Below are 27,267 nucleotides of genomic sequence, written 5' to 3'. Positions count from 1 at the left end.
TTGCTCCCCCTCTTAAGCGCTATGTGTTTTAACCAGGACCACCTCCCTGAGAAAGGTTGTTTCCCCAGGTTAGGGATTAACAGGACTAAGGAAGAGAATAAATCAGTAAATCCCCCTAGTGTTACAGAAATACCATGTACTACTTATGAAGAACTTGGACTAAGACTGTTGGCAATAAATTTGGGACTTGTTGGGCCCACATCCCCAGGGGTCTGCCCACCAGGGAAAGCACCAAAGCCTATACCCCTGGAGACCCACCGACACAGGGCAGTCCCAGGGAAGGCAAGCAGCGAGGCTGGGAGGACATAACCTTTACTGGGTAGGATAAACTTCTTCAGTCACTTCCTTGAAGCCTATCAGTAGAGCAGCGACCTTGGAATAGCCCTTGTAATGGAACACAGAGATTAACCTAGACAAGATTAAAATCAACAGAACTAGCTAGAGACAGGATTTTTGGCTAAGGTCAGATAAGAAACAAGGAATTGTAGAATATGGCCCAAAACATACCATGATGTAATTACAGAGGCATGCTTATGGGATCAAATAGTATAAATATAGATGTAATAGGACAATAAAGGGAGAACCTGGCTATGATGATCACCTGAACTCTGCCTCCTTGTCATTCCTTCTTCGCCGACTCCGTCCACCCCTTTGGGCAACCTCTGGACCTGCTGGGGCTGGACCCCAACATGAAAGTCTATCTCTTGACCATTTGCTCCTGTGGGGTAAACGTACTCATTTGGGTACATTCTTTCAGATTTTTTTTTTAACCGGTGTCCCTTCACTTGAGGATAGAACCAGGGGACTGGAAACCATGGGCAACAAAGACCTGATACCAGGAGCAGAGCTTTCCCTCTGCCTCCACATAGTTCTGGGACCAGGACCATGTGCCAGGTCTTAGCAAGAAGAGGAGGGTCTCCCAGACTTTTTTCAGGTAAAGCAAAAATGTCTATCACTCACATATACTATTCTAGAACATTCTTTTTAACTTATCAATAAAGCATTCCCCTCTGACAAATGGCACAAGCTTTGTCAGAATAAGGGTAACATCTGCTTCCTCGCTGTTCTATTCAAAGGGACTAAAACAGTACCTGACAAAGTAGATGCCATAAATGTCCACAGAATGAATAGATGGAACGAATTCTCCTGCAGTCAGACTAGAAGTTCTATGTGGTCAGAGATGTGTCTATTTGGTCTCTCACTCTGGTCTCAGCATCAGACTACCTGGCACATAGTAAGCACTAATAAATATTTGTTAAATTAGCAAAACAGCTCAACAATGAAACCACCTAATTCTTCTTATCTGCCTCAGTGTGCTGATGGACCACAATAATCAACTATTCCCCTATCAATGGAAAGAGGTTTTTGCAAACATCATTGCAATGATCATCCGTGTATATATACACCCTTGTTTAAAGATTTCTGTGGGTAAGAATCTCCTTTGGAGGGAACCACTGATGTGGTCTAAGTGTCTTCTGAAGTCGCTTCCCTCCAGGTGACTAGTATCATGGCATGCAGCACAGCAGAAGGTTGGTCATCACTGAGGCAGGGGCAGTTTTCAGACAGTGATGGGTGCATATTGGTCATTGATTCCCTATGTGCTGGGAAGGGCTCAGCAGAAAGGGGAAAATGGACAGGGAGGAACAGACTTCCAAGAGCCTGACATGGGAGATGATGCAGAAACAACAGCCACTTTTGCCTACATAGCAACACAGATTGAGCTTAGGGTCTGTGAGTTCTTCAAGAAGTGAGGTGACTGCCTTGACCGGTTTGGCTCAGTGGGTAGAGCGTTGGCCTGCAGACTCAAGGGTCCCAGGTTCGATTCCAGTCAAGGGCATGTATGTTGGTTGCGGGCATATCCACAGTGGGGGGTGTGCAGGAGGCAGCTGATCGATGTTCCTCTCTCATTGATATGTCTAACTCTCTATCCCTCTCCCTTCCTCATTGTAAAATATCAACAAAATATATATATTTTAAAAAAAAGACGTGAGGTGACAGAGTTCTGTCTGAGTACTTCAATGGAAAGGCTTTCCAGAAAGCTACCTTTCTAGGTATTTAAGATTTTCATTGCAAAGATATTTAGTAAATTTGTCTTATGTCTCACACAGAGGCAACAAATAAGGAAGGCAGAGCTAGTCTCCACAGTCTTGGAATGGGAGCTTAGGGACCATGGTCTTCCCACCAAGGGATCTGAGGCTGACTAGTACAGATTGCTGCAGCCCTTCGTCTTCCTTCCACCAGGAAACAGAATTAGCATCCCAGTCACTGCTTCTTCTTCTGTGAAAACATGGCCCTGGTTCTCTCCTTGAATGGAGAAGTTGGTCAGAGACGTTTCCCTCTGAGTTCACTCCAAGCAGAACTTGACAACGTACACAAATGCACTTCCTTTTTCCCCAGGAGCTCCTGCCACACCACGGCTTGCTGAGCCGGCTTCTTCACTGGAGGAGAGTGTAAGTTGGTATCTGTAGGAGAGCCTACATTCAAAGAAGCTTGAACATTGAAACTCAAAGGAAACCTTCAAGGCCATCTAGTCTACTCCAGGAGTTTCTTCACCTTTTATGAGTCAACCTTCTCTTTGAAAATCAGTGGCCCCTTTAGACTTTCTGTACCAAAAAGGCATGCATATATCTTAGCGCGGAATTCCCCCGATCCCTGCCTCCCTCCCCCGCTCCCGGCCCCTGCCCTTTTCAGGAGCTTCGTGGACACATCATGGGACTGAAATTCCTGGAATTCAGGAGACCCCACATTAAGAATTCCTACTTGACAGAGGAGCTCATTTGCGATCTAAAGCCCTGATTATCAGTCTCTGAGTTGAGTAACCTATTGGCTGGAATGCAGAGGTAATGTAATAACGTGTCTGAATACTGGGTAGGTCATGGTTCAATCGTTTTGTGAGCTAATTATCTTCAGAAAATGGAAAAAGGATGCTGGGTAGCTGCAGGCAGAACCTGAAGGTCAGTCAGCTGACACATCTGACAGTTTTCAAAGAAGACGATACAAACTCAGAAATAAAGCTGGGGCCTGGCTAGTGTGGCTAATTGGTTGGAGTGTCATCCATGCACCTAAGGGCCAGGGGTTCCTTTCCCATTCAGGGCACATACCCAGGTGGTGGGTTCACTTCCTGGGGGCACAACCAACTGGTGTTTTATTTGTTGTTGTTTTTTCTCTCTCTTTGTCAGTCTCAGCCCTGGGAGAGTGACTTTTGTCTTAGAAACTTAGACGCCAAGGGTTCTTTATAAAAGGCAAGTGAGATCACAGACTGAAGAGTTTCTCCAAACCCATGGTCTTTCTCTGTCTTTCCTTCCTGCATTTTCCTGTCACCCACCTTTGTGCCATCAAATGCATTTTTCAATATATTTTTATTTGTTTCAGAGAGGAAGGGAGAGGGAGAGAGAAACGTCAATGATAAGAGAGAATCATTGATCGGCCGCCTCCTGCATACCCCACACTCGGGATCAAGCCCACAACCTGGCATGTGCCCTTGACCAAAATTGAACTCGGGACCCTTCAGTTCGCAGGCCTATGCTGTATCCACTGAGCCAAACCAGCTAGGGCTCCAATATATTGAATACAAACCTCCAGCTTGTTCAGTGTGTGCACTTGCAGTGCATCACAGAGCTAGCAGTTACCCAAGAGATCACTGCCAACCTCTTCATTTATAGACAGAGAAACTGAGACCGGAGAAGCTTGATTTTCCCAAAACACAGGATTTCAAATGAGAATACAAGTCCCTAAGCTCCAGATTGTTCCACTACAAACTATGTTTCATGAACTTGATATTTGCCCTTGATATGTCTGCCCACATAAAAACTAATAACAACCAGCAAATGCCCATATTCAAGTGTAAGGCAGACTCAATTAACTATGGGCTCAGGGCTTATATTTGTGAAATAGCATGTGGTATGTGAATTATCTCTCAATAAAGCTGCTAAAAAACATTTTTTTTTCAGCTAAATTCTGACCAGGGCTCTCTCACTGGGCATTTGCTAGGGTCACTCTGCCAACTTCCTGCCCCTGACAGGACCGAGTTTACTGTCCTCTCTCTAAGAAGTCCTTTCCGGCTGCCAGGAAGAGTTCTAGAATTGAGTGCAGGCCTACAGTGGCTCCTGGCCTTTAAAAAAATTACTGCAAACATTACTATGCCCCTCCTTGTATCTTCATCTTGCACTATCCAATTGTCATCCTCCAAGTACTGTTTTAGGCTCAGCAGATTCAGCATTTGCCAGACAGAGCAAACTCCATCTCAGCAGTCCACAGTATAAAACAAAGATTACCTTAGCAGTGGTTCTCAACCTTCTGGCCCTTTAAATACAGTTCCTCATGTTGTGACCCAACTATAAAATTATTTTCATTGCTACTTCATAACTGTAATGTTGCTACTGTTATGAATCGTCATGTAAATATCTGATATGCAGGATGATCTTAGGCGACCCCTGTGAAAGGGTCATTCGACCTCCGAAAGGGTCGCGACCCACAGGTTGAGAACCGCTGCCTTAGAGCAAACCTCACAGGGCAAAGGGACTTTCTGCTTTGCTTATTTTTACAACTTGTGGAAGAAAACATTTAGCCCTCAGGAAGCCCAGGGACAGTCAGCTGCGGGCTGGCTTCCTGAGAAGCTTTCAAACACGTGGCAGCGTCCATGTTTCCCTTCCCAGGGCCGCCACCAATATAATGCTGTTGCCATGCAAGCCAGACACAGGAAAGATCTAGTCCCCTGGGTCAGCCCGCTGTCGATATTGTTTTAGTCTGTACCTTTTATGTTTTGCAGATCTCTCTTCACACAGAACAAGGACACAAGTTCTCACCTTCCCTTGCCAAGTCCTTCCAGGTCGGTGGTTTACCCTCTCAGCTACACATTGAAATCACCTTTGTGGGGGAGGGGGGAGAGAGACTCTTTCTGGCCCCCCAGCTGAGATTCTGATTGACTTGGTCTGGGCATGCGTAGTTGGCCACGCTTCCCAGGTGATTCTAATGTACAGCCAAGGTTGCAAAGCACGGGTCTCAGCTAGTCATATGAAGAGAGTGGTTTCTATCTCATAAAAAGTTTTAAACACTCTTAGCTCTTCCTCCACCTCCTCTTCCCCAGCACCCATAGAAAGGTTCTAGGAAACATTCTTTGAATTTATTCCCCAATTTTCATAGGTATGTACTAAGCACCTGCTATGTGTAAGCTGGGTGCTGAGAAACAGCAGACACTTCCATCAAAGAGCTCAGTATACATAGAGTCCTCAACCCACACATCTCTAATACAAAGCACTAAGTTATAGGGCCACTATAGAGACACTATTTATGCTTGTAGTTTGGACAGACTCCATTTGACAAACCTTTTCCCTGGCTCAGGGGCTGTGCCAGCCAGAAAAATGAAGGGGAGTGTGTCTGTAATTCACCCAGATGTGCCCCACATGCTAAGTAGGGCCCTGGCCTCATGCAGAATGACCCAAGCTAGGCAATAGCACCGTGCCTGGCATATTTGTCTAGTGGCTAAAAAAGGCTCCACAGAAGTGTTCACAAGAGAAGATTAATTCTGGCTAGAGGGATGAGGTCCAGCAGGGCTTACGAGGTGACATTTGGGCTGAACCTTAAATATATTCCCAGTGAAAATACAGGAGACAAGCTTTCCCCAAAGATGGGTTGAGTTTCAGAGTAAGAGAGGGCATTTGTGGCATTTCTCTCTACTAGAGTACAGCAGGGAAGGCTTGCATGAAGCAGACAATGGGAAATCGGTGAGGGGCTTATAATGGACTAGAACATTTTACCCACTAGGAAGCAGTGGGGGGATTTTCAGTTTACCTGGAACACAATCAGATCTTGGTTTTTTATTACTTTTTCATACATTTTTTATTTCAGAGGGGAAGAAGGAGGGAGCAAGAGAGCGAGAGTAAGGGAGGGAGGGAGAAAGTGAGAAACATCTATCTATATATACATAAGCCTAATATGCAAAGTGTCCCCTCGGGAGTTCAACCAACCAGGAGTTGAACTATGATGTGAGCTGACCACCAAGGGCGGCGTGGAAGGAAGGCCCCAGCAGGGAGCCATTAAGGACCCTACCCATGCACAAATTTCATGCGCTGGGCCTCTAGTCAATGAGAATCATTGATCAGCTGCCTCCTGCATGCCCCACGCTGGGGATCGAGCCCACAATTTGGGCTTATGCCATGACCAGGAATAGAACCATGACCTCCTGGTTCATAGGTGGACACTCAAGCAGTGAGCCACAGCAGCGGGGCAGATCTTGTTTTTTTAGATTACACTGGAGGCTAGGGTGACAAAGGGCTCGGGGGACATTGGGTAAAGACATCAATAACCACCACACTCTGAAGTCAGAGCTCTAAAGGCCCTAAGGGAACTTTACAATTAGATTCCCAGGTATTCTGTGTCTCACATACACCACGCTGACATTTAGTAGTCAAGGCCGATAAGGCACCACCTTACACTTTGGTGGCTACCATTACCTTTTCTCTAGATCAGCGGTTCTCAACCCCTTTGGGGGTCGAACGACCCTTTCACAGGGGTCGCCTAAATACATTCTGCATATCAGATATTTACATTACAATCATAACAGTAGCAAAATTAGTTATGAAGTAGCAACGAAAATAATTTTATGGTTGGGAAAGTTGAGAACCACTGCTCTAGATGAAGCCATGACTTTTTTTCTATTTCCTCAGAAAAAACTGATGTAATCAAGAGTCAAAGAGACAGTCTGGGGAGTGTATCTCCCGACCACTCAAAGCTGTTCAAACTCAACTGACCAAAGCTTTTGATTGGGGGAGAGCAAGACAAATTATCTCTTTACTTCCAGATAGCATGTTAATCAATGGTATCATAATTTGGTGGTGCATAGAATGTTCAACCCTTTACATGAAGTGTTTTGTTTCCTAAGAGTGGGACTCTTCTCAACAGATGTTTTCATAGGGCCCTTTGCATTCAGCCCCCGTGAGAAAGTGCCCATGTCTCCAGCTAATCTCTTTCCAAACCTCCTCACTCACTTTGCTGCAGCCACACTAGCTTGCCTATTTATTTGTTCATTCATTTGTTTGTCTTAAAGAATAGTTTGATTTTTAGAGGAGAAGGGGAAAAGAGAGAAACATCAATGTGCAATATACATAAGCTGCCTCCTGCATGTTGTCTTGAATTTAAAAGAAAAACGCTGTGGTTTGAACAAAAATGTATAAACCATATTAATCTCACCCTATTTGGGAAACGCAGTGGACAATGCTCAACAATATAATTTGCCCATATACTATAACCTTTATTCAGAGGTGCTATAATTTTCTAGAATTCTGTAGTTATATATAAAAAATGTTGCCTTCAAAAACAAGCATCCTTCCCTCCTAGGCCACTTTGGTGTGGGTAGCACTGAACATCAAGTGTGAATTATTTCAAAATTAACTCAAATTGAAATTACTACCCAGCCTTGTGAACTATTCATGTCAAAATGTTTCTGATATGAAGAAAAAAAAGTTTCTGGTGGCTAAAAATATCCTTACCTTTTTTGGCTTTAGCTCTCTTGGCAAAACCAAAAATTTAATTCATTTGTGGAAAAGGAACAGCATTGGAATTGATGATTTTAAAAAAATCATCCTTCTAAAATAATTTTAATCAAAGTGGTTTTGGGTCAATTTAGAATTCCAGTTGAAACTAGTAACACTCTCAAACAGACTTAGATTTGCACTTACTTTTCTAAGGCAGAGGCCTCTTGCCCTAACCTCTCCCATTCTTTTGCCCTTTTATTTATCTCTGTACTGCATCATTCTAAAAGTTAGTTCAGAATCCCTGATGGTTGTCTATATGTGGCACATATGTAGCAGAAGTAGCACACATGTGTTAAATCACATGGCCTTTGGTTTTCTCCACCTATTTACTTGATCCACTCACCACCCTAGCTTCTTCTTTTAAAAGCCCCACCCTGGCCCCTTTTAAGTGCTTAAGCACTTAAAACCTCATATTTTCAGAGCCATGAACAAAAAGATCTAATGGTGAAATCACACTATTTCCCCATGAAGGAAATAAAAATCTGTGTGCCTCCATAATTTGAAACCTTTGGGGGAACTTAAGAAATGTAATGTTTTGATTGCAAGATTAAAAAAAACACACACACACAAGAGTTAATCATGAAATGCTTCCAAGTGAATTCATTTAAGTACCAAATCGAAATTTGCTGATTTTAAGTCCTATTCCCCTCCTTGTGACAGCTTTAGTGACCAACGTATTGGTTCATTTCATGTCTACCCAATGAGAATTCTTAATGGATACAGGATTCATAAGGTCTGTACAGAATATACAATTCTAAAGTGTTCAGTTCATATTTAGGAGAGGGCTCTGCTATGACCAGAAAAATTGAGCCAATTTTAATATAAAAAATGAAGACTAATTACCAATGAGGTTTGACTTCACACTGATGAGCTAAAGATACTCTAACCAACATCACAGACACATTGGAACGCCATGAAATATTGACAGAAAAATCATCCTGGAGCTTAAAAGAACTGACATGGTGAGATCTGGTCAGTGCTTTCTTTCTGCAGTCAAAGGCCTAAAGGTCCTAGCACCAATGGGTCTTGATAAACGTTATAAAGATCGTTCTCAAAGCAGAGATTCTCATGTGGTTGGTAGCGCACTGATGTTCCATTTTGTGAAGTTCCGGTCAGAGGCTCTTTGCTACAAAAAGAATAACATGAGTAAGTGAAAAGCAGATCATTTCTAAATAATGAACAGCACGTTTGTCTATCTGCAACACTAGAGCCCCATTCACACAACCTATTAAATGACTAGGAGATTTCAGAGTTGTAAATATTAAATTGTGGGGAAGTTTGTTTAATAAGCAAAATTGGAAAAAAAACATCTAAGATGTATTCAGACTATTCTCATTCAAGACATCCATGTACTAGAATACATAAATCAAAAAACTAAGACAGGTCTGGCCAGCGTGGCTCAGTGGTTCATTGTCAACCTATGAACCAGGAGATCACGGTTCGATTCCAGGTCAGCGCACATGCTGGGCTGCAGGCTTAATCCCCGGTGTGGGGCATGCAGGAGGCAATCCATTGATGATTTTCTCTCAACATTGGTGTTTCTCTCGCTTCCTCTCCCTCTCCCTTTCTTTCTGAAATCAATAAAAATATTTTTAAAATCTAAGACAATTATCAGACATCAAATGGAAGTACTAAATCAAGATGCATATTCACAAAGGTGGCTAATGAAATGGTTTTCCTGGTGTTTTTCCAACTGTGGATTGTACTCTTTATAGAGGGTTATTAGATACAGGAAGTAGCCTACTTCCTGTATTTAAGATAAACAGAGAATACAAAATAGCAGAGCATAAAAGTAGTAAAATAGTGTGTACTGGATCATGGTGTCAAAAATATTACTGTGTCTTTATGGTCAAAATGTGAATGCCAAGAGTTAGATGACTTTCATAACACATACACTCACACACCAAATGTATAAAAAGGTTATGTGTAGAGTTTTTATATAGCTGCTTTATAATTTGTACATAGGGATGGTTTTTATTACCTGATCCTGCCCAGAAATTATATGAAATGTAGAGTCTTCACTCAATTCAGATCATTAAAGGAACCAGGCATACATGTGAGAACCAATTTCTGTGTTAACAGCTGAAAATGAGTCAGTGTGAAATAGCTGCCCCAAACGTGTCATCATAAATGCTCTCTCTCTCCCCTTTTCTTTCTACCAACCCCAAGTAGCCTGCTTCTTTTAGTAGTTTGGGCTTTAAGCAAGGTCCCCTTAAAAGAGGACTTAAACTTTAACTGGGCAATAGGTTAGATTTACAAAATTGTATATCAAATGCCTATGAGGCCACATAACCAATGTAAAGCAGCAGAGCATGCTGGGTGTGGAACAACAGGGGGTGGGGGACTGCTTCAGCCTGGAGTTGTCTTCCTCCAGATCTTTGCCAGTGGCCTCCTACTCCATCAGGCTCACTCACACAGCCCACTAACCTGGTCTACATTCCCCATGCTATCTGCCTGGAAGCACGAAAAGGACGCTGGTGACTTGCTTCTATGTTGTGTCTGTTTTGTTCATCTCTTTGGAATAGAATAGGCTTTCAGTAAACAAAGCACTGAAAAATCAAGAACAAACCAAACAACTCATCTAAATGTAATTTCATCAAACACTATTGTGATTTAGTTCTCTTGCTCTGAGAGCTTAGGGTTGGGGTGCTGTTTCTGTAGTAGTTTCAGGGAAATAGAGAAAACTAAAAATATCATTGGAAGGTGTGGGCAGCGATGGAGGCACTCATTGAACTAGAATTTTTAGGATCCAGGGTGTAAATGGAGAGTTCAGGAGAAAGGGAAGAGGAACAGAGATAATTTTTTTCTTTATTTTTATTAGAGTATGAACATCAAAAAGCATTGACACAAACCTTTCAAGCTTACCTTATATGAAACACCTTTCTTTTCCCACATAAATATTCTAAATTGGAAAGGAGTTGAAGAGAAAATAAAACATGTCAGCCAAAGAATTCATGAGACCATTTCTAAAACATATATATTATTTCTACTATTACTTCATTTTCTTAATCCTTCCCTGAGGATATATTGAGATTTTTTCATTGACTTTAGAGAAAAATTAAATTTAGAAGAATGGTTTTTAAAAAGGAAAACAAAACTCAGATTACACTCTTCCCTATAAAATTTCAGGTAACTCCTTCTGACTCTGTAGGACCCAAATAAGCCCCGGTGTGCAAACTATCTCATGTTTATTAATGGTTTAGCAATGGTCTGCAAACTGTGGCTTGCGAGCCACATGCGGCTCTTTGGCCCCTTGAGTGTGGCTCTTCCACAAAATACCGACTTCTGCACATGGGCCACGAAGTTTCAATCGCACTGTATGTGCGCGCCCGCAAGTGGTGTTTTGTGGAAGAGCCACACTCCAGGGGCCAAAGAGCCGCAGTTTGCCAACCACTGGTTTAGTGTATCCACACACATGCCCAAACTTACTTTAATATAGTTATTAATGATTATATTTCATTTTAAGAAATGGACAGTTGTCATTCTTTCATGGAGTCTGGCATGGCTAGTTTTTGAAACCCGTTATTCTAGCCTTGGTCTGAAATCTGTTTCCCCTCCAATGTCTCATTTGCCTCTTTAGCTAAGTGAGTGTTGTAAGACTCTCAACAATATTATCCTTCATGGGAGCAAAAATGGGGTCTTGAGGGGAAGGAAGGAGGAAGAGGGAACAAATCGGACTTAGTACAGTGGTTTGTTGCCTTCCAAATCCCAACTCCACCCAACAAACTCTTATTTCTTAGTGTTTTATTTCTCCTATGGAGAACTTAAATTGCCTTTTTTCTTTACAGGCCAATATTTTTAAGAAACAAAAGGAGCCCTGGCTGGTTTGGCTCAGTGGATAGAGCGTTGACCTGCGGGCTGAAAGGTCCCAGGTTTGATTCCAGTCAAGGGCATGTACCTTGGTTGCGGGCACATCCCCAGTGGGAGGTGTACAGGAGGCAACTGATTGATGTTTTTCTCCTATCGATGTTTCTAACTCTCTATCTCTCTCCCTTCCTCTCTGTAAAAAAATCATTAAAATATATTTTTTAAAAAAAGAAACAAAAGGAACAAGGTTATGAAACAGGGAAGTTATGTGATGTCAAAAGTACATGGTATGGCCGAAACCGGTTTGGCTCAGTGGATAGAGCGTCGGCCTGCGGACTGATGGGTCCCGGGTTTGATTCCGGTCAAGGGCATGTACCTGTGTTGCGGACACATCCCCAGTAGGGGGTGTACAGGAGGCTGCTGATCGATGTTTCTCTCTCATCGATGTTTCTAGCTATCTCTATCTCTCTCCCTTCCTCTCTGTGAAAAATCAATAAAATATATTTAAAAAATAAATAAATAAATAAATAAATAAATAAAAGTACATGGTATGTGAAGCTCCTTGGACCCAGGTAGTTTGGCTCCAGAACCCTCACTTTGTTCCCTCAGGCACAATGGTCAAACGACTTACTTTTGGTAAGTATGGCAGCCAAAATGGTGAGCAATATCATGGCAGCACTGCAGAGTCCAATGTACAACTTACTGGTGTTCCTCTGTGTATTTTGTTTCAAGATTGTGTCCTAAGGAAATATAAGCAGATTGAAAAAGCATCTTGTTAGAATTATGGGCAGAAAACATTTCTTAAAATAACATATTCAGACACATTTATCTTTATTGGCTCTAGTCTACTTCTAGATCATGAGGGGCAAAACCAAATGATCTCCTGAGGTCCTAACCATGGTGAAATTCCCAGACAATTAGAAATTCAATTATGTATTTGGAGATGTGGAAATATTTTATATATGCTTGGAGTTAGATTTTTGTGGGTGCATGTGCTTGTCAAAGCTCAAAGTGTAGTTCAAAGGCTGTTCTTTATTATATGTAAATTATCCATATTGTTCTTTAAAATTTCAATAAGCTTCATCCTCTTATATTAAAAGAAAGAAACAATTTTTGTTCATATATAAGTTCACTTGTTGATGCTATCTGAATGTGCTGAATTATTGAATTTGGCCTTTGATACAGTGTTTATGTTTTAAACATAATTCAAAATTCTATACATGTCTATAGAAATGGGCCTGAAAGTGGCTGCTCATAGACATAACCCTGATTAACAATGAACTTAAATTGTGCAATTGGGTGGAAATGCAAATTTTGCTTAAATCTCCTGGTGCAGTTTGTAAGTATCCTCCTCCTAGAATAAGCTTAAAACATGCCAGGCATCATGCCAGGCCTCTTTCCATAGCTTAGTTCTAATACTAAAAAGATCCCACGAGGTAGAGATTGTAACAGAAAGCAAGCGGAAGATCAGTGAGAAGGATTAAGCTTCTTGCTGCATCAAAGTTTAATCTCTGAAGTCAGAATCCTGACTCTTTCCTAGTCACTTACTCAATCACAAAGTTGTTTAACACATTAATACCTTAATAAGTCATCCTATGGGGAAACTTATTACATCAGGTAGAGAAAATCTCAGCATTGGCCTCAAAATTTCTATATGGAAGGCATTCAAGTTGGAAAAGGATATTGGGGGGCATATTTCAAAGCAAGCACACTTTCACTTACATAATATAATTGTTTGGAACAGCCCCCATGCCACCATACCGACTCACAGCATGTTATTCCCTTAATGTTAACTGAAGTCTTCCTGGGAATGGTATGTTAGCTCACTCTCCTTGAATTAGTTCATTCGTTTTTGTTCAAATTTATGGCCAGGAGAAAGTCTATAGTGGGTGAGTGTTGTGTGTATGTATGAGTAAAACATCACTTATTAGGCATTTCTAACAAGCTGGTCGACCTGTATCCATATGAACTTTAAACTTTGGGCTAGCCTTACAGAAGTAATCTCTAAATATAACTTGCTTCCAGGAGAACATAGCAGAGAATATGGCTAATAAAATAGGAAGGAATTTGCTTACAGTTTCATTGTATTGCCAACCGCTATCTGAAGGCTGGGTCACGGTGCTATTCCCATCTGTTCAACAGGAAATTGGAAATTGGTTAGAATTATAAAAAATACTGAATTTTTACTACAAACATGAAATATATTTGCATTGCTTTCTGGTGATAAAAGAAACGATGAGTAAAAAATATGGTCAAGAAATATATACATATGGCCAAATGAAACAGGCATTATAAGAATTAAACCAAGTTACTAGCATTTATTAATCTATCCTGTAAGGTGTGATTCTTAAGAATTTTGTCATGGAACCTGTGAAAATGGATCCCTTTTTTCTTCTTTATGAGAAAAATATGTATTCCATAAAAAGTTTTACCTATAATTTTAGGAGCACAGAGGTCATTCATGGAACCAGGTTAAAAGTGCCACCGGTATGTACTTTGGACATCTACGTAATAGTCATAGTTGCTATTGTATCTATCACTTACCCCCCTATATCTATGTCCCAAGCTCTTCATCTCATTTAATCCTCACAAGGATTCTGCATGAACATGATGATCCATCCATTTAGAAATGATGAAAACAGATTCAGAGAGGGTAAGACATTTGTTTTAGTCACATAGCTGAGGGGCCAGTGTCGGCACTCATGTCAAAATATGTACACATAACTCTATGTCAATGACTTTCAAATTTTGAATGCTCTAGGTCTTCAGGAAAGAAAATGCAGTTACCTGTTGGGCAAGAAGAGTTCAATGATGAGGTGGTCGTACTTGCTTCCTGTGGTCTGATAGGCTGGGTTTCTGTTATGTGCAGTGGAGAAGATGAAGTGGTTTCTGAAATAAAAAGGATGCAAGAACCCTGCTCTATTTGTAGAGAAAAATCTCCAGCCCCAACAAAAATAGGCAACAAACCTAAAATTTGGAATTACCTTCAACTCTTTCTTAGAAATTTATTCAAAGATAACATTGAGGCATTGCACTGCCACCTAGGTCTTTTATTATCAGGAGTAAATCTTATATAGATAATGTTTTGGATAGTTATCTATAGACAGAATTATTTCACACTTTCCACACTTTTAAGATGTCCCTAAATGCGTAATGCCTACAAAAGTGCATCTTATGTAAGACACCCGATTAAGCTTTTATTCATACAAATGACATTTCATGTTCATAAAACAGGGCCTAGGAGTTTACACTAATCTGTCATCCCATCTTCACAATAACCTCAATCTGGATTTTCTGACATTATTCAATTTCACGATTATCCATCCACACATCTTTCTAGAGAGATGCACATATGTACCAGCACGGAATACACCCTCACAATATTTAATGCCTTGAAGTTTCTTCAAGGTGACTGCATTGCCCAATCTCTCAACTTGGTAATGATTCACAGCCCTCGGCCAGGTTCCTGGTAGACCGTGACCCCAGCTCCTTCTGCAGTTGCATTCTGCTCACTCCTTCTGAATGACTGATTTCCTGTGTTATCTGACTCATCTTCCATTTCTCACCAAAAAGCGTCACTAAGAATTCTCAAGCACACCGCTATGCCTCACTTGCCTCCTTATAAAATCTTCATGTTCCCTCTCCGGGGAGCACCACAGAACTTAAAGCAAATTAGTGGTGCTGGCTGGACAAGAATTCGCAAACCTGGGCTTTCCTTATTGCCTTTCATCAGTCTTCCTGATTCCCCTTTCCCACCACCATCTTCACATTTCAACATCATCCTTTCTTATGTTTTACTCCAATACTGAACCCTGTAACAGGATGTGGGGACATAGCTCTCTTTAGGAACAAAGAACAGGACAGTACAAGAAAGTCAGATGATCAGTCTATCCAACTTAGGTCTGTGCAAAAGGCTTCTGACCTTAACTTCTTCCCCAAGTTTGATTTCTTGTGGGCATCTTTCTTTGCTCCCCTCCTCCTTTAATCTTACATCCAACCATTTCATGCATATTTTAGGAAACGAACATGTGCTGGAGGCACTGAGGATAGATAGGAAGTGGACGTAAAAGTAAATGTTTCTGCATTGAATTAGCTCCAGTGCTCACCTCCTTCCTGTACTGTGAAGCTCAACTCTAAACTCCAACTTCTTAGGAAACAATCAGGATAAACATAAGGCTCAATTCAATTAATTATCAATTAATACTAGTAGCCCTGCGCACAAATCCGTGCACCAGTAGCTCTTTGTGGGGCCTGGCCGCTCCATGCCTGCTGCTCAGAGGCTCTTCATGGCCCAGAGGTCCATCAGGAGCCGGGCACGGAATGCTTGCCTCGTCGCCAGGGCAATGCAAGCGTTCTGCTCCGAGGCCTGGCCAGAGGCCCATCCATGGCTAGGAAATGCAAACGATTTCCCTCCCTGTTTTCAGGAACTCTGATAAAGGACTTCCTTCCTCTTTCTTGGCTGGCCTTCACCCCTGTGCCTCCACCACCAGCACCTCCTGTCACACTATCCTCCACCCCCTCCACCCTCTGGCTGCCCGGACTTGACCTTGCCCAGGAGTCAGGGGCCACTCGACTCTGCTCAGCTCACTGGTTCCTTCTATTCTTATGCAAGTGTTCCATGACCCGGCCTGGCCAGAGGCCCATCAGAGGCCAGGTGCAGAACACTTGCCTTGTCGCAGCAGCAAGGAAGCAAGCATTCCACCAGGCTGCTCACGCTGCCCGCTCTCAGCGGCTGCCTCCTTGCCTGCCCCCCTCCACTGGGTGACTCCCCGTGGAGCTAAGAGGATTGGGCACCACCATCTTGTGGCTATGGGCACCACCAACTTTGTGACAGAGTGACAGTTAATTTGCATATTACCCTTTTATTAGAAAGGATTCCCCAGGAGGTCACACAGATCTTTTCTTCTGAATTTCTACTTTAAATGAAGTCAAAAACTCCTGTATGTTCACTAAACCAAGTTGACTAATCCACACACTTTTACAGACACACACTATGTGAAACTAAGTATATAGAAGCTAAATCAATATTAAGAAAATCAACATGCCCAGCCTGTATGCTCAGTGGTTGAGTATTGCCCTATGAACCAGAAGGTCATGGTTCCATTCCCCATCAAGGTACCATACCCCAGTTGTGGGCTTGATCTCCAGTATGGGGCCTGCAAGAGGCAGCTGATTGATGATTCTCTCTCATCATTGATGTTTACCTATCTACCTATCTATCTATCTATTTATCTCTATCTCTCTCTTCATCTCTGAAATCAATAAAAAATATATGTATTTAAAAGAAGAGAGTCAGCCCTGACCAGTTTGGCTCAGTGGATAGAGCATCGCACTGTGGACTGAAGGGTCCCAGGTTCGATTTCAGTCAAGGGCATGTACCTTGGTTGCAGGCATATCCCCAGTGGGGGGGTGTGCAGGAGGCAGCTGATGTTCCTCTCTCATCGATGTTTCTAACTCTCTAGTCTAACCCTCTCCCTTCTTCGCTGCAAAAAATCAATAAAATATATTTTATTTTATTTTTTTTATTTTTTATTTTTTTTTAAATTAAATCTTTATTGTTCTGATTACATTTGTTCCTCTTTTTTTCCCATAACTCCCCTTCTCCCAGTTCCCGCCCCACCCTCCGCCCTCACTCCCCACCCACTGTCCTCATCCATAGGTGCACGATTTTTGTCCATTCTCTTCCCGCATCTCCCATTCCCCTTCCCCCCCCTCCCCCCAAGAATAGTCAGTCCATTCCCCTTCTATGTCCCTGATTCATTGTAATCACCAGTTCATTCTGTACATCAGATTATTTATTCACTTGATTTTTAGATTCACTTGTTGATAGATGCATGTTTGTTGTTCACAATTTGTATCTTTACCTTTTTCTTCTTCCTCTTCTTAAAGGAAACCTTTCAGCATTTCGTATAATACTGGTTTAGTGGTGATGAAGTCCTTTAGCTTTTCCTTATCTGTGAAGCTCTTTATCTGACCTTCAATTCTGAATGATAGCTTTGCTGGATAAAGTAATCTTGGTTGTAGGTTCTTGGTATTCAGTACTTTGAATATTTCTTGCCATTCCCTTCTGGCCTGCAAAGTTTCTGTTGAGAAATCAGCTGACAGTCGTATGGGTATTCCTTTGTAGGTAATTGAGTCTCTTTCTCTTGCTGCTTTTAAGATTCTCTCTTTGTCTTTTGCTCTTGGCATTTTAATGATGATGTGTCTTGGTGTGGTCCTCTTTGGATTCCTTTTGTTTGGGGTTCTCTTCGCTTCTTGGACCTGTAAGTCCATTTCTTTCACCAGGTGGGGGAAGTTTTCTGCCATTATTTCTTCAAATAGGTTTTCAATATCTTGCCGTCTCTCATCTTCTGGCACCCCTATTATTCTGAAATTAGTGCGCTTGAAGCTGTCCCAGAGGCTCCTTACACTATCTTCACACTTTCGGATTCTTTTTTCATTTTGCTTTTCCAGTTGGGTGTTTTTTGTCGAATCTTTGGTTTGATTCTTGTGCTCCTCTGGTCTGCTATTTGGTATAATATTCTTTATTTCAGTCCGTGTATGCTTACTTTCTAATTTCTTTATCGTAGCATCGAGGGTCTCATTAGTTTTCGTGAGGCTCTGCTCAAGTTTATAGCAAGCCCTCAAAATTGCGATTCTTAGCTCCATATCCTCCATTTCTGTCATGTTTTTTTGTCTCCGCATCTTTTATGCTTTCTTGGTGCACCCCCTTGTGGTCTCTGTGCGCAGTCTTGTTCTAGCCAAGCCTTAATTGTTGTAGTTAACACTAGAGGGATTTGACCACCAGGCCGACTGGCTGTAGGAATCAGCTGTGTGGAAAACGTCTGTCTTCTGGGGAGGCGCTAATCCAGCCTTTGCCTGAGGCGATGGGCAAATGGCTGTGCACAGGGTTTGGGCGGGGCGGGCTCAACAGGGCGGGCGGAGGGAGCAGTTATGGCCGCTCTCAGTCCTGTTCCCAGAGGCTCTGCTTCTCCGAACCCCGGCAGCCACTGCAAACCTCGGAGAGAAAGCTGCCCTCAGGTTCCAACTGATGCCGGATAATCCTGCTTCTCCCGTTTGAGTCTGGGTCCCTAGAGACTCGCCTGGATCTGGAGCCCAGAGTCTGAGACTCACTCCCGACCGAAAACGACAACCGTGCCCTCAGCCACCAGCCCGCTTTCGCGCGCACCTCGGTACCTTTGTATTTTCCACACTGCACCTCCTCTGAGCCTCGGTTTGCTGTTCTCTTTCCTTCTAGTTGTAGAGTCTCTCTTCAGCCAGCCTTCCTGTGGTTCTGGGTGATGTCCGTTCCGTCTTTTAGTTGTATTTTTGAAATGGTTGTTTGCGGCAGCGGTCTCCGGTGTTTGCCTACGCTGCCATCTTGGTCTCTCCAATAAAATATATTTTAAAAAAAAATAAAGAAGAGAGTCAACAGATTCTCTAGTATGTTCAGCTGCCTGGAAGAAAGCTATTTTTCTTACATACATTTAAGGCTCTAAAATCCGAGTTTTAACCTAATGCCCTCTCCTCCATACTCAGCTTATAGCACAAATGCTTCAGATCCCTTATGGCTAAATATACACAAGACTCAATAGGAGTTAAGGAAAAATCAATGTTCCATCAGATTTCTCTGGCTAAGAGGTTGAGACATTTCTGTTACTCTTCAGAATCCAGACAACCTCAAGGAGTCAAAAAGTTTTGAAGGTTTTGAGAATCTTCACTAAAGGTTTTCTTTTTAATCTTAAAAATAGAAGTTTGAATCTGAAGTAGTCCACAGGAGGCCAACCTATTTCTTGACTCATGTCAAATTATTCTCTATTTGTATTACAATTAAACACTTAACTATCTGAAACTTGAGGTGTGAAGCACGTAGCCTGAATTGAAAAAAGCCATACATTCTAAATTCCTGAAATCCTTAAATCACATATTTACTTTGTCATCAGTATAAACAGCATTTTTTTTTTTCAATTTTTATGCTACCTACTAAAGGAAAGAATGCTAGAAGCAAAACTATCACTGAGTGACATAAAAAGACAGGATAATTATATAAAGGGCTTTTTCAGTGAAGATGTCAGATCAGGACAAATTCATCCTAATATAACTTCAGGTCTCATGGAGAAACACCATTTGGTAGTTATACCCACAGTCCCAAATTCAAACTAATGGAGACTGAATCCTGACTCAACCACTTTCTACCCATATGCCTTTCAACAATGAAATTAGACTCTGTGCCTAGGTTCACACAAATATAAAACAGAATTGAATCACACCTACAATGGGTAGGGCTGGCATAAGAATCAAGTAATGTAATACTTGTAAAGAACTTAGCAGGTTCATGGGTGAAAAAGATCGAGGGATTTAGAAGTACAAATTGGTAGTTTCAAGAATAGTCACGGGGATGTAAACTACAGCACAGGGAATATAGTCAGTAATTTTATAATAACTATATATGGTGTCACATGGATTCTCAATTTATCAGGGCGATCACTTTGTTACTTATATAAACATCTAATCATGGGGTTGTACACCCAAAACTAATATATCATATATCAACTGTAATTTAAAATACTAAGTAAATTAAAATTTGTAAAGAAAAAAACTTAGAATGAATCCTGTCACACAGGAGACAGAGGAAATGATCATCTTGATGAAGCCTTACCTTCCAGATGAGGCTCTGACTTCACAGTGGATAAAGGATCTCCACTTCAAGCTCCCTGGGACCTGTGCTCAACTGAGCCAAGTCCACACCATTCTCATTAGATGTCAAAGAGAAATGGTCTGGGGACTTGTGGGCTAATAATTAATCCCCTGGAGAATCTGATTTAAAAAAAACTATGGTCCCCTTCACTGAAAATACTTACAACTACAAAGGAAACAACAAATCTGGAATGAGGATTGTCAGCTACTATGAAGCTTAAATTTCTAACCCAGGGAAGAACATTAATCCTAGATTATACTTCCACCTTATAATAATACCCTGGGTGGTCTACATCCTCTCATTGCAAGGCCTCTGGGCTCAAAAACACATCACTTTCTTTTTTGAGATGTTCTGAGGGTGAACTGGTGCTATAGCAGAGGTGGAGACCCCAGGTGATCTTGGGACCCTGGTGAGCTCAGGTGCAGCTAGAAATCCACAGGATAGCAAGTATAAACCCAGCAGGAAAAAACAAGGGCTTTGTGCTGGGCATGAACATCAACAAAGCCAGTGAGGCACTGGGTTCCCCTGCAGAACTGGGCACTAATATCCCGAGCTCAGAGTTCCTGTCCTTGCTCAAAAAGACTCTCACAGGGGAGAGCTTGAAGTCACACTGGAAAAAAGAAATCAGCTGTATAAGAAAGTGTATTTCCCAGGGGTTTCACAGATGAAAAGGAAACCTGTAATTTACACTGAAGCACTCTGAAGACCATGCATATCAGATGTATGTATCTTCATAAACATGTGTGAGGTGGAGAAAATGTCTAGAACATGAGGACAGACTCTCATTAGCCTAACCCTACTTCCTGGCATAGCCTAGACTTTCCTCATAAACCTGTGCTCCACTAGGCCAAATCCTCACCATCTGCATTAGATGTCCAAGATGTCTGAGATTTGGGGATAATAAAAAACCCCTTTGAGAATCTCATTTGTTAAAAATAAAAAAAAGTTCCCTCACTCTAAAAGTACTTAGAGGTAAAACACACACACACACACACACACACACACACACACACACACGGAACAGAGATTCAAAGATACTGTGAAGTCCACGTTTAGAAACCAAGAAAGAATTCATACCCTAGAATCGTAACTCTGCCTTAGCACATGCCCTCGGCTGTCTACATCCTCTCATTGGAGGGCCTAGGGCTAGAAAACATATCAGTTTACCTGTCTTGAATTTCTGCTGCCCTCCTCCCGGCTTTGTAGAAGCAGACATGGAGACCATAGGTGATGCTGGGCCCATGGTGACCTTAGGTGGAGCTAGAAATCAACATGAAAGCAAGGATTAATCAAGCAGCAGAGAATGAGAGCTTTGTGCTGGGCCTGCACACACACACATCCGATGAGAGACTGTCCCCTGCAGAACTGGGCACTAATCTCCCGTGAGCTCAGAGTCCTAGTCCTTAGTCTACTAGAATCTGACCGGGCTGGGATTGAGGACCAACCTTCAAAAAAGAAACAGCTACATTGAAAAGTATAGATTCCAGGAGCTTCAGATGTGAAAAAGGTTACTCAGATTATGCACAGAAGCACTTGGAAGACACCAGCCATGCATATCAGATTTACATATCCTTCTACACATTGGTGAGGTGGGGAAAGTGTCCAGGGCCAAGAACTGACTTTGTCCTCTCTGTGGTGAATGACTAAAATTTAGACAGTAGTTCCAGGCCCAGAATGATTACCCAATAAATTGCATTCATTTCAGTCAGTCCTGAGGATACCCTCCCAGGAGTCCAGCACCTAAATTAACTCACACCACAAGTATATGCTAGATCACGCAGACCATTTATACATTATACACTTGGTTGAAAGGTGAATTAGACCACCAATGATTCCTTCCCAAATAAGAGATGAAAAAGGTAATAACTTGGGCTCTTTCCATGACAGAGCAGATTTAGGATTTCAAAGCAGTTACAGAAAGTCTCAGAGCTACCCAGAGAGAGAGATGGCAGTGGAATTAAGCACAAACACAGTGCCTGGCACAAAAGGTCATCAATGAATACTGATCAACAATGTGTACTTTTTCCTCACCAGGAACCTTTGTATCCCACTAGGAGCTTCCTTGAATCTCAATTTTAATAACTAGAAAAAAAGAGAACCTTTGCACAGGAGGCCAATGGTTTAAAAGCTCTTCTTTGGAGAGATACAGTTGAATTTGGAATCAAGCCAATTTTTGCTATGATGTGCAAAAAACATAAATCAACAAATATTTTTTAGTGTCTATTACATGCAAGGCATTAGTCTAAAGCACAGGTCAGCAAATCTTGAGTAAACAGCCAGATGAAAGTGTTAGGGTTTGGCGGCTGTAGTCTGGCTGATGTTCAACTCTGTCATTGTGAAAGCAGCCATAGACCTACCTGATGGTACAATGATTAGAAATGGTTCTTTCAATAAAATATTACAGGTAAAACTAGTGGTGGGCTTGTTATCCTTGTATGAAGGGTCCAACTTCAGAGAGGACTAAAGGAATTCCACTCAGATTTCCCTTCTTCTCTAGAATTGCATAGATTTTATTCATAAACCAGTGCCTACTAGACCAAATCCACATCATTCGTTGTCTAATATCATAGGTCTTGGTTTTTTGGCTAATGATGAAACCCTTTGAGAATCTTTCTTTTTTTTAATTAGTCCCTTCACTCTGAAGATACCTATTAGGTGCATGTAACATAGGACAAGGTTTCACAGATCACACGAGGCCCTATGGAACCCAGGGAAAAACCTTTAGCATAGATGGTAACTCTGCCTTAACACATACTCTAGTGGCCTTTATCCACTCATTAGAAGGCTTAAAGTCTCAGAAACATATCATTTTACCTGTCTTATGGTTCAGTGTTGGTGTTGGAGTTGTAGGAGCAGAGGTGAAGACTTTAGATGGTGTTGGAACACTGGTGACCTTAGGTGGAGCTAGAAATCAACATGAAAGCAAGGGTTAATCAAGCAGCAGGGAACAAGAGCTTTGTGCTGGGCCTGTACATCAACATAACCAATGAGAAACTATCCTCAAGTGAAGCTGGGCACTAATTTGCCCTGAACTATGACCTCCTGTCCTTGGTTAATGAGATCCTTACAGGGGAGGGCTTGAAGAAAAGCCAAAGAAAACAGAGATAGCTGAATTGCAAGAATATATACGAGGAGGTTCAGAGGGGATAAAGGATACCCAGGATTAACACTGAAGCACTCTGAGAAGACCAACCACACATATCAGATTTATGTATCTTTGTAAATATGGGGGAGGCAGGGAAAATGTCTAGAGCCTGGACCTGTCTTTGTCCTCTCAGTGGTGAATGACTAAATTTAAAAATAGTTCTTAGGCCCAGAAAGTTAAAAAGATATTAATTAACACATAGCATTCATTTCAGTCTTAAGGATACCCTCCAAAGAGACCTGCACCCTAAATGAGGACTAACTCACACCCACTAGCATAGATAAGATCACACAGACACTTTATATATTGGCTGGAAGGTGGACTAGACCACAGGTAGTATCTTTGTCTCTTTCCAGGGTCAGATAGGGTTTTGGATTGCAAACCATTTACGGAAGGTCTCAGAGCTACCCAGAGAGTGCTGACATTAGAATTAAGCCCAAACCCAGTGCCTGGCAAAAATGCAGATCAATGAAGGCTTGATTCAAGAATGTGTACATTTTGCTTAACAGGTACCTTTATATATATAGTTTCCTTCAAACTCAACTCTACTCACAATAAAAGAAACCCTTAGAGAGCAGACAATTGGTTTGAACGCTCTTCCTTTTAAAGAATCAGTTTCATTTGGAATTAAGCACATCTGTGCCTTGAACAGACTAAACTCTTTTTCAAAAAATTTTTGTATCTATTACATGCAAGGCATTAGTCTTAAGCAGAGGTCAGCAAACTTCCTGTAAAGGGCCAGACAGTAAATGTGTTAGGCTTTCCTATGGCCTCATTGTCAGCAGCTCAGCTCTGTCAGTGTGAAAGCAGCCACAGTCCTGCTAGTACAAGGAGTGAGTATAGCTGTTCCAATAAAGCTTATCTATGAAAAAAAAAATGCTGGGCCTGTTTTGAATGTGATATGGTGGCCCTAGGCTATAATGTTGGCTGGCCCTGATCTAAGCTACAGTCAGAGGCTTTTAAGAAGTATACAGACTAATCCTTTCCCTTCATTTAAAAACCTAATACCTAATATAGAGAAAAAAGCAAGCATGCAAAAAAATCTGATCAAAGGAGCACAATGAACAATAAAGAAGAGGAAACCAAGACAGATCTAGTAACAAACTTGTCCTCATCAGTAGAAAATATCTTCCCCAGGAAGAAGCTAGGAAGATATAAGTGTAGATGCAGGTGAGGAAAGCTCTAACAGAAAGGTGAGGAGTAAGCTGAGCCTATAAAAAATGAAAGAAAACTTAAGCAAAGACTTGGTTATTAGAGGCTCAAATATCTATCAAAGGATTGGGAGGACTTTAAAGTTTCCTACTTATTCCATTCCATATCACATTTAAAAATTCAGACGGATTGCCCTGACCGGTTTGGCTCAGTGGATAGAGCGTCGGCCTGCAGACTGAAAGGTCCTAGGTTCGATTCCAGTCAAGGGCATGTACCTTGGTAGCGGGCACATCCCCAGTCAGAGGTGTGCAGGAGGCAGCTGATCGATGTTTCTCTCTCATCGATGTTTCTAGCTCTCCATCCCTCTCCCTTCCTCTCTATAAAAAATCAATAAAATATATTTAAAAAATTCAGATGGATCAAAATAATTTCACAACTCCCAAAATTTCATAATCATAATCTCTTCTCCATGTGCTGCCTCCACATATCTGTCTATATAGCTCTATCTCATCAGCTTCTTTGGCTTCTCTGAATTGCTTCCCAGACATAGTTTCCACAGAGTCAGCTGTTTTTTCCATCTGAACTGACCTTATCTTACTTGCCTTTTTAACAATCATATATATATATATATATATATATATATATATATATTTTAATTGATTTCAGAGAAGAAGTGGGAGGGAGAGAGAGATAGAAACATCAATGATGAGAGAGAATCATTGACTGGCTGCCTCCTGCATGCCTCCTCCTGGGGATCAAGCCTGCAACCCGAGCATGTGCCTTTGACCAGAATCAAACCAAGGACCCTTCAGTCCACATGCAAATGCTCTATCCACTGAGTCAAACCAGCTAGGGCTCTTACTTGTCTCTTTAAAGGAAATAACCTAGTCCAAAATTTGAGAGGATGCAAATAAAATGTTCTTAATTTAATAAAAATGATAAAGAGACTCAGCTTATTAAGGTCACAAATATTGTATTCTACTGTCAATATAAGACTTTACTGGAAGGAGATTAAGGAAGAACTCAGAAACCTGGGCCATTATAATGTCCATCTCAAGAGAGAAGAAATGTGAATTTGCCATATTTTTGTATTTCATGAAAATTTTAAAGGCAACTAATAAACAGTTATTGGGATGCATCAGTTTTTATATTACAACTAGAAGCCCGGTGCACGAAATTCATGCACTCGTGGAGAGGGGGTCCCTCAGCCCGGATTGCGAGAGGGTGCAGGCCAGGCCGAGGGACCCCACCGGTGCACGATTGGGGCCAGGGAGGGACGTTGGGAAGGCTCCAGGGCGTGTCCAACCTGTCTTGCTCTGTCCCAATTAACTGGACCTCAGCAGCAAGCTAACCTACCATTCAGAGTGTCTGCCCCTGATGGTCAGTGCACGTTATAGCGAGCGGTGGAGCGGCCTTAGCATATCATTAGCATATTACGCTTTGATTGGTTGAAGGGATGACCGGACACTTAGCATATTAGGCTTTTATTATATAGGATAATGTCATTTTAATTTTTAAACAAGCAATATCACAATATAATATGAGTTATGCTTCATGAAATCCAAGGTAAGGCAGAGTGTGGAGGTGGGACTATATATGCTTACACAATGCATATGCAACAAGATTGAGTTGGTAATGTATCTACTTGACAATCTCTTATACAATATTGTCTATACATTTAAAAATCTCCATTTTAGGTTTGAAATGTTAAGAAAGGTCATTTTAGCCCTAACCAGTTTGGCTCAGTGGATAGAGCGTCGGCCTGCAGACTGAAGGGTCCCAGGTTCGATTCTGGTCAAGGGCATGTACCTTGGTTGCGGGCACATCCCCAGGAGGAGGTGTGCAGGAGGCAGCTGATGGATGTTTCTCTCTCATCGATGTTTCTAACTTCCTATCCCTCTCCCTTCCTCTCTGTAAAAAATCAATAAAATATGTTTAAAAAAAAAAAGAAAGTTCATTTTATAAATTTTCAGTGACATCAACTCAGAGAAAAAGTGTAGTTGTTTATATTGAATAATTTTAGTTTGAGAAAAATATTCACCTCATCTCCCTATGGAGCCATGAATGCCTCTTCATGAACTATCCAGCATTTTTGAAGCACTGCAGACTGGGAAGGCCCTCTAGTCTACACTCTTGACTCTAGGTTATTTAACACTTCATTCTTCACAAGTAAGTAATTCTATTTCCCCAAAGTTATTAAAAAACAGGATTGAGGAACCTCCTCTTTCTTTCTTAAAGGAAAAGAATATCACTACCAAACAGTAAACATCTCAGTTCATGCACATGAAGTGATCAAAGGAAGATAAACTCACCTGGCTTTATCTCCAAAAATATATTCTTTTTATAACCATTAAACCACCCTTTGAACTCAATACGGCAACAATAGGTGCCAGTGTCAGACAAGGCTGCATTCTGTATGGTTAGAGACAAATTCCCTCTGGAAATGATTCCATTCATCCTATAACGTTTGTCCTTCTCAAAGGTGACATGGTAGCCATCAGTCATTATGAGTTCATTTGAGCAACTGAATGAAGGACATGCCCTTCGACCCCAGCACATGGGTGAGATTTCATGAGCTGTTGAAAAGATACAGGGTAGCGTGACAGACTGACCCACCACTCCAGTCACATATGACACAGAAACTACAGCATCTGCAAATAAAAAGAAAATAGAGTCTGAGGCCTCAATATTTAATTTTACATTTATGCCCACTTACTTTTTTATATGATTTATTTCATTTGTAATCATGTGACTTTAATCTTAAAACTAAAAATTTTTATCAGTTTTTTTCTTTAAATCTTTATCAGCATTTTGGTTTTTTGATAGTTGTAAACAACAAATAATTTAAACTTATTTTTATTTTTTGTTAGTCCTTACCCTAGGATATTTTTTCGTGGATTTTTAGAGAGCATGGAAAGGATGGGGAGAGACACAGAGAAACATTAATGTGAGAG

The 27,267-nt window shown here is 41.5% G+C and overlaps 1 protein-coding gene and 1 non-coding gene across 2 annotated transcripts; both read right to left on the bottom strand.

Moving 5' to 3' along the window:
* Positions 1-771: 771 nt before the first annotated feature.
* On the bottom strand, positions 772-914 carry LOC139011888 (small nucleolar RNA SNORA57). Its single transcript, XR_011471703.1, has one exon. It is a non-coding gene; the product is annotated as a small nucleolar RNA SNORA57 (small nucleolar RNA).
* Positions 915-8,132: 7,218 nt separating this feature from the next.
* Positions 8,133-26,818, bottom strand: HAVCR1 (hepatitis A virus cellular receptor 1). Its single transcript, XM_070414192.1, has 8 exons — positions 26,626-26,818; positions 22,831-22,920; positions 21,184-21,276; positions 14,127-14,228; positions 13,415-13,470; positions 11,971-12,079; positions 10,398-10,434; positions 8,133-8,658 (listed from the first exon to the last, which is right to left on the bottom strand). The coding sequence occupies exons 1-8, from the start codon at positions 26,816-26,818 to the stop codon at positions 8,526-8,528; spliced, it is 813 nt and encodes a 270-aa protein (XP_070270293.1). The 3' UTR covers positions 8,133-8,525.
* Positions 26,819-27,267: the final 449 nt, after the last annotated feature.

The sequence above is a fragment of the Myotis yumanensis genome, unplaced genomic scaffold, assembly GCF_028538775.1.
Source record: "Myotis yumanensis isolate MYYU_CA2020_CCGP unplaced genomic scaffold, mMyoYum1.0.hap1 SCAF_5, whole genome shotgun sequence".
Taxonomy (NCBI): Eukaryota; Metazoa; Chordata; class Mammalia; order Chiroptera; family Vespertilionidae; genus Myotis; species Myotis yumanensis.
Note: the sequence above shows the minus strand (reverse complement) of the source record. Positions and strands in the feature narration are given on the sequence as shown.

Excerpts from the sequence above, each read along its gene's own strand:
- HAVCR1 (XM_070414192.1), bottom strand. The coding sequence starts at position 26,818 with ATGACTGATGGCTACCATGTCACCTTTGAGAAGGACAAACGTTATAGG. Across the intron at positions 14,229-21,183 it reads GCAGCAGAAATTCAAGACAG|AAACCACTTCATCTTCTCCA; the intron begins GTAAACTGATAT and ends TTTTTATTTCAG. Across the intron at positions 8,659-10,397 it reads AGAAAGGTGTTTCATATAAG|CAAAGAGCCTCTGACCGGAA; the intron begins GTAAGCTTGAAA and ends TTCTTTTTGTAG.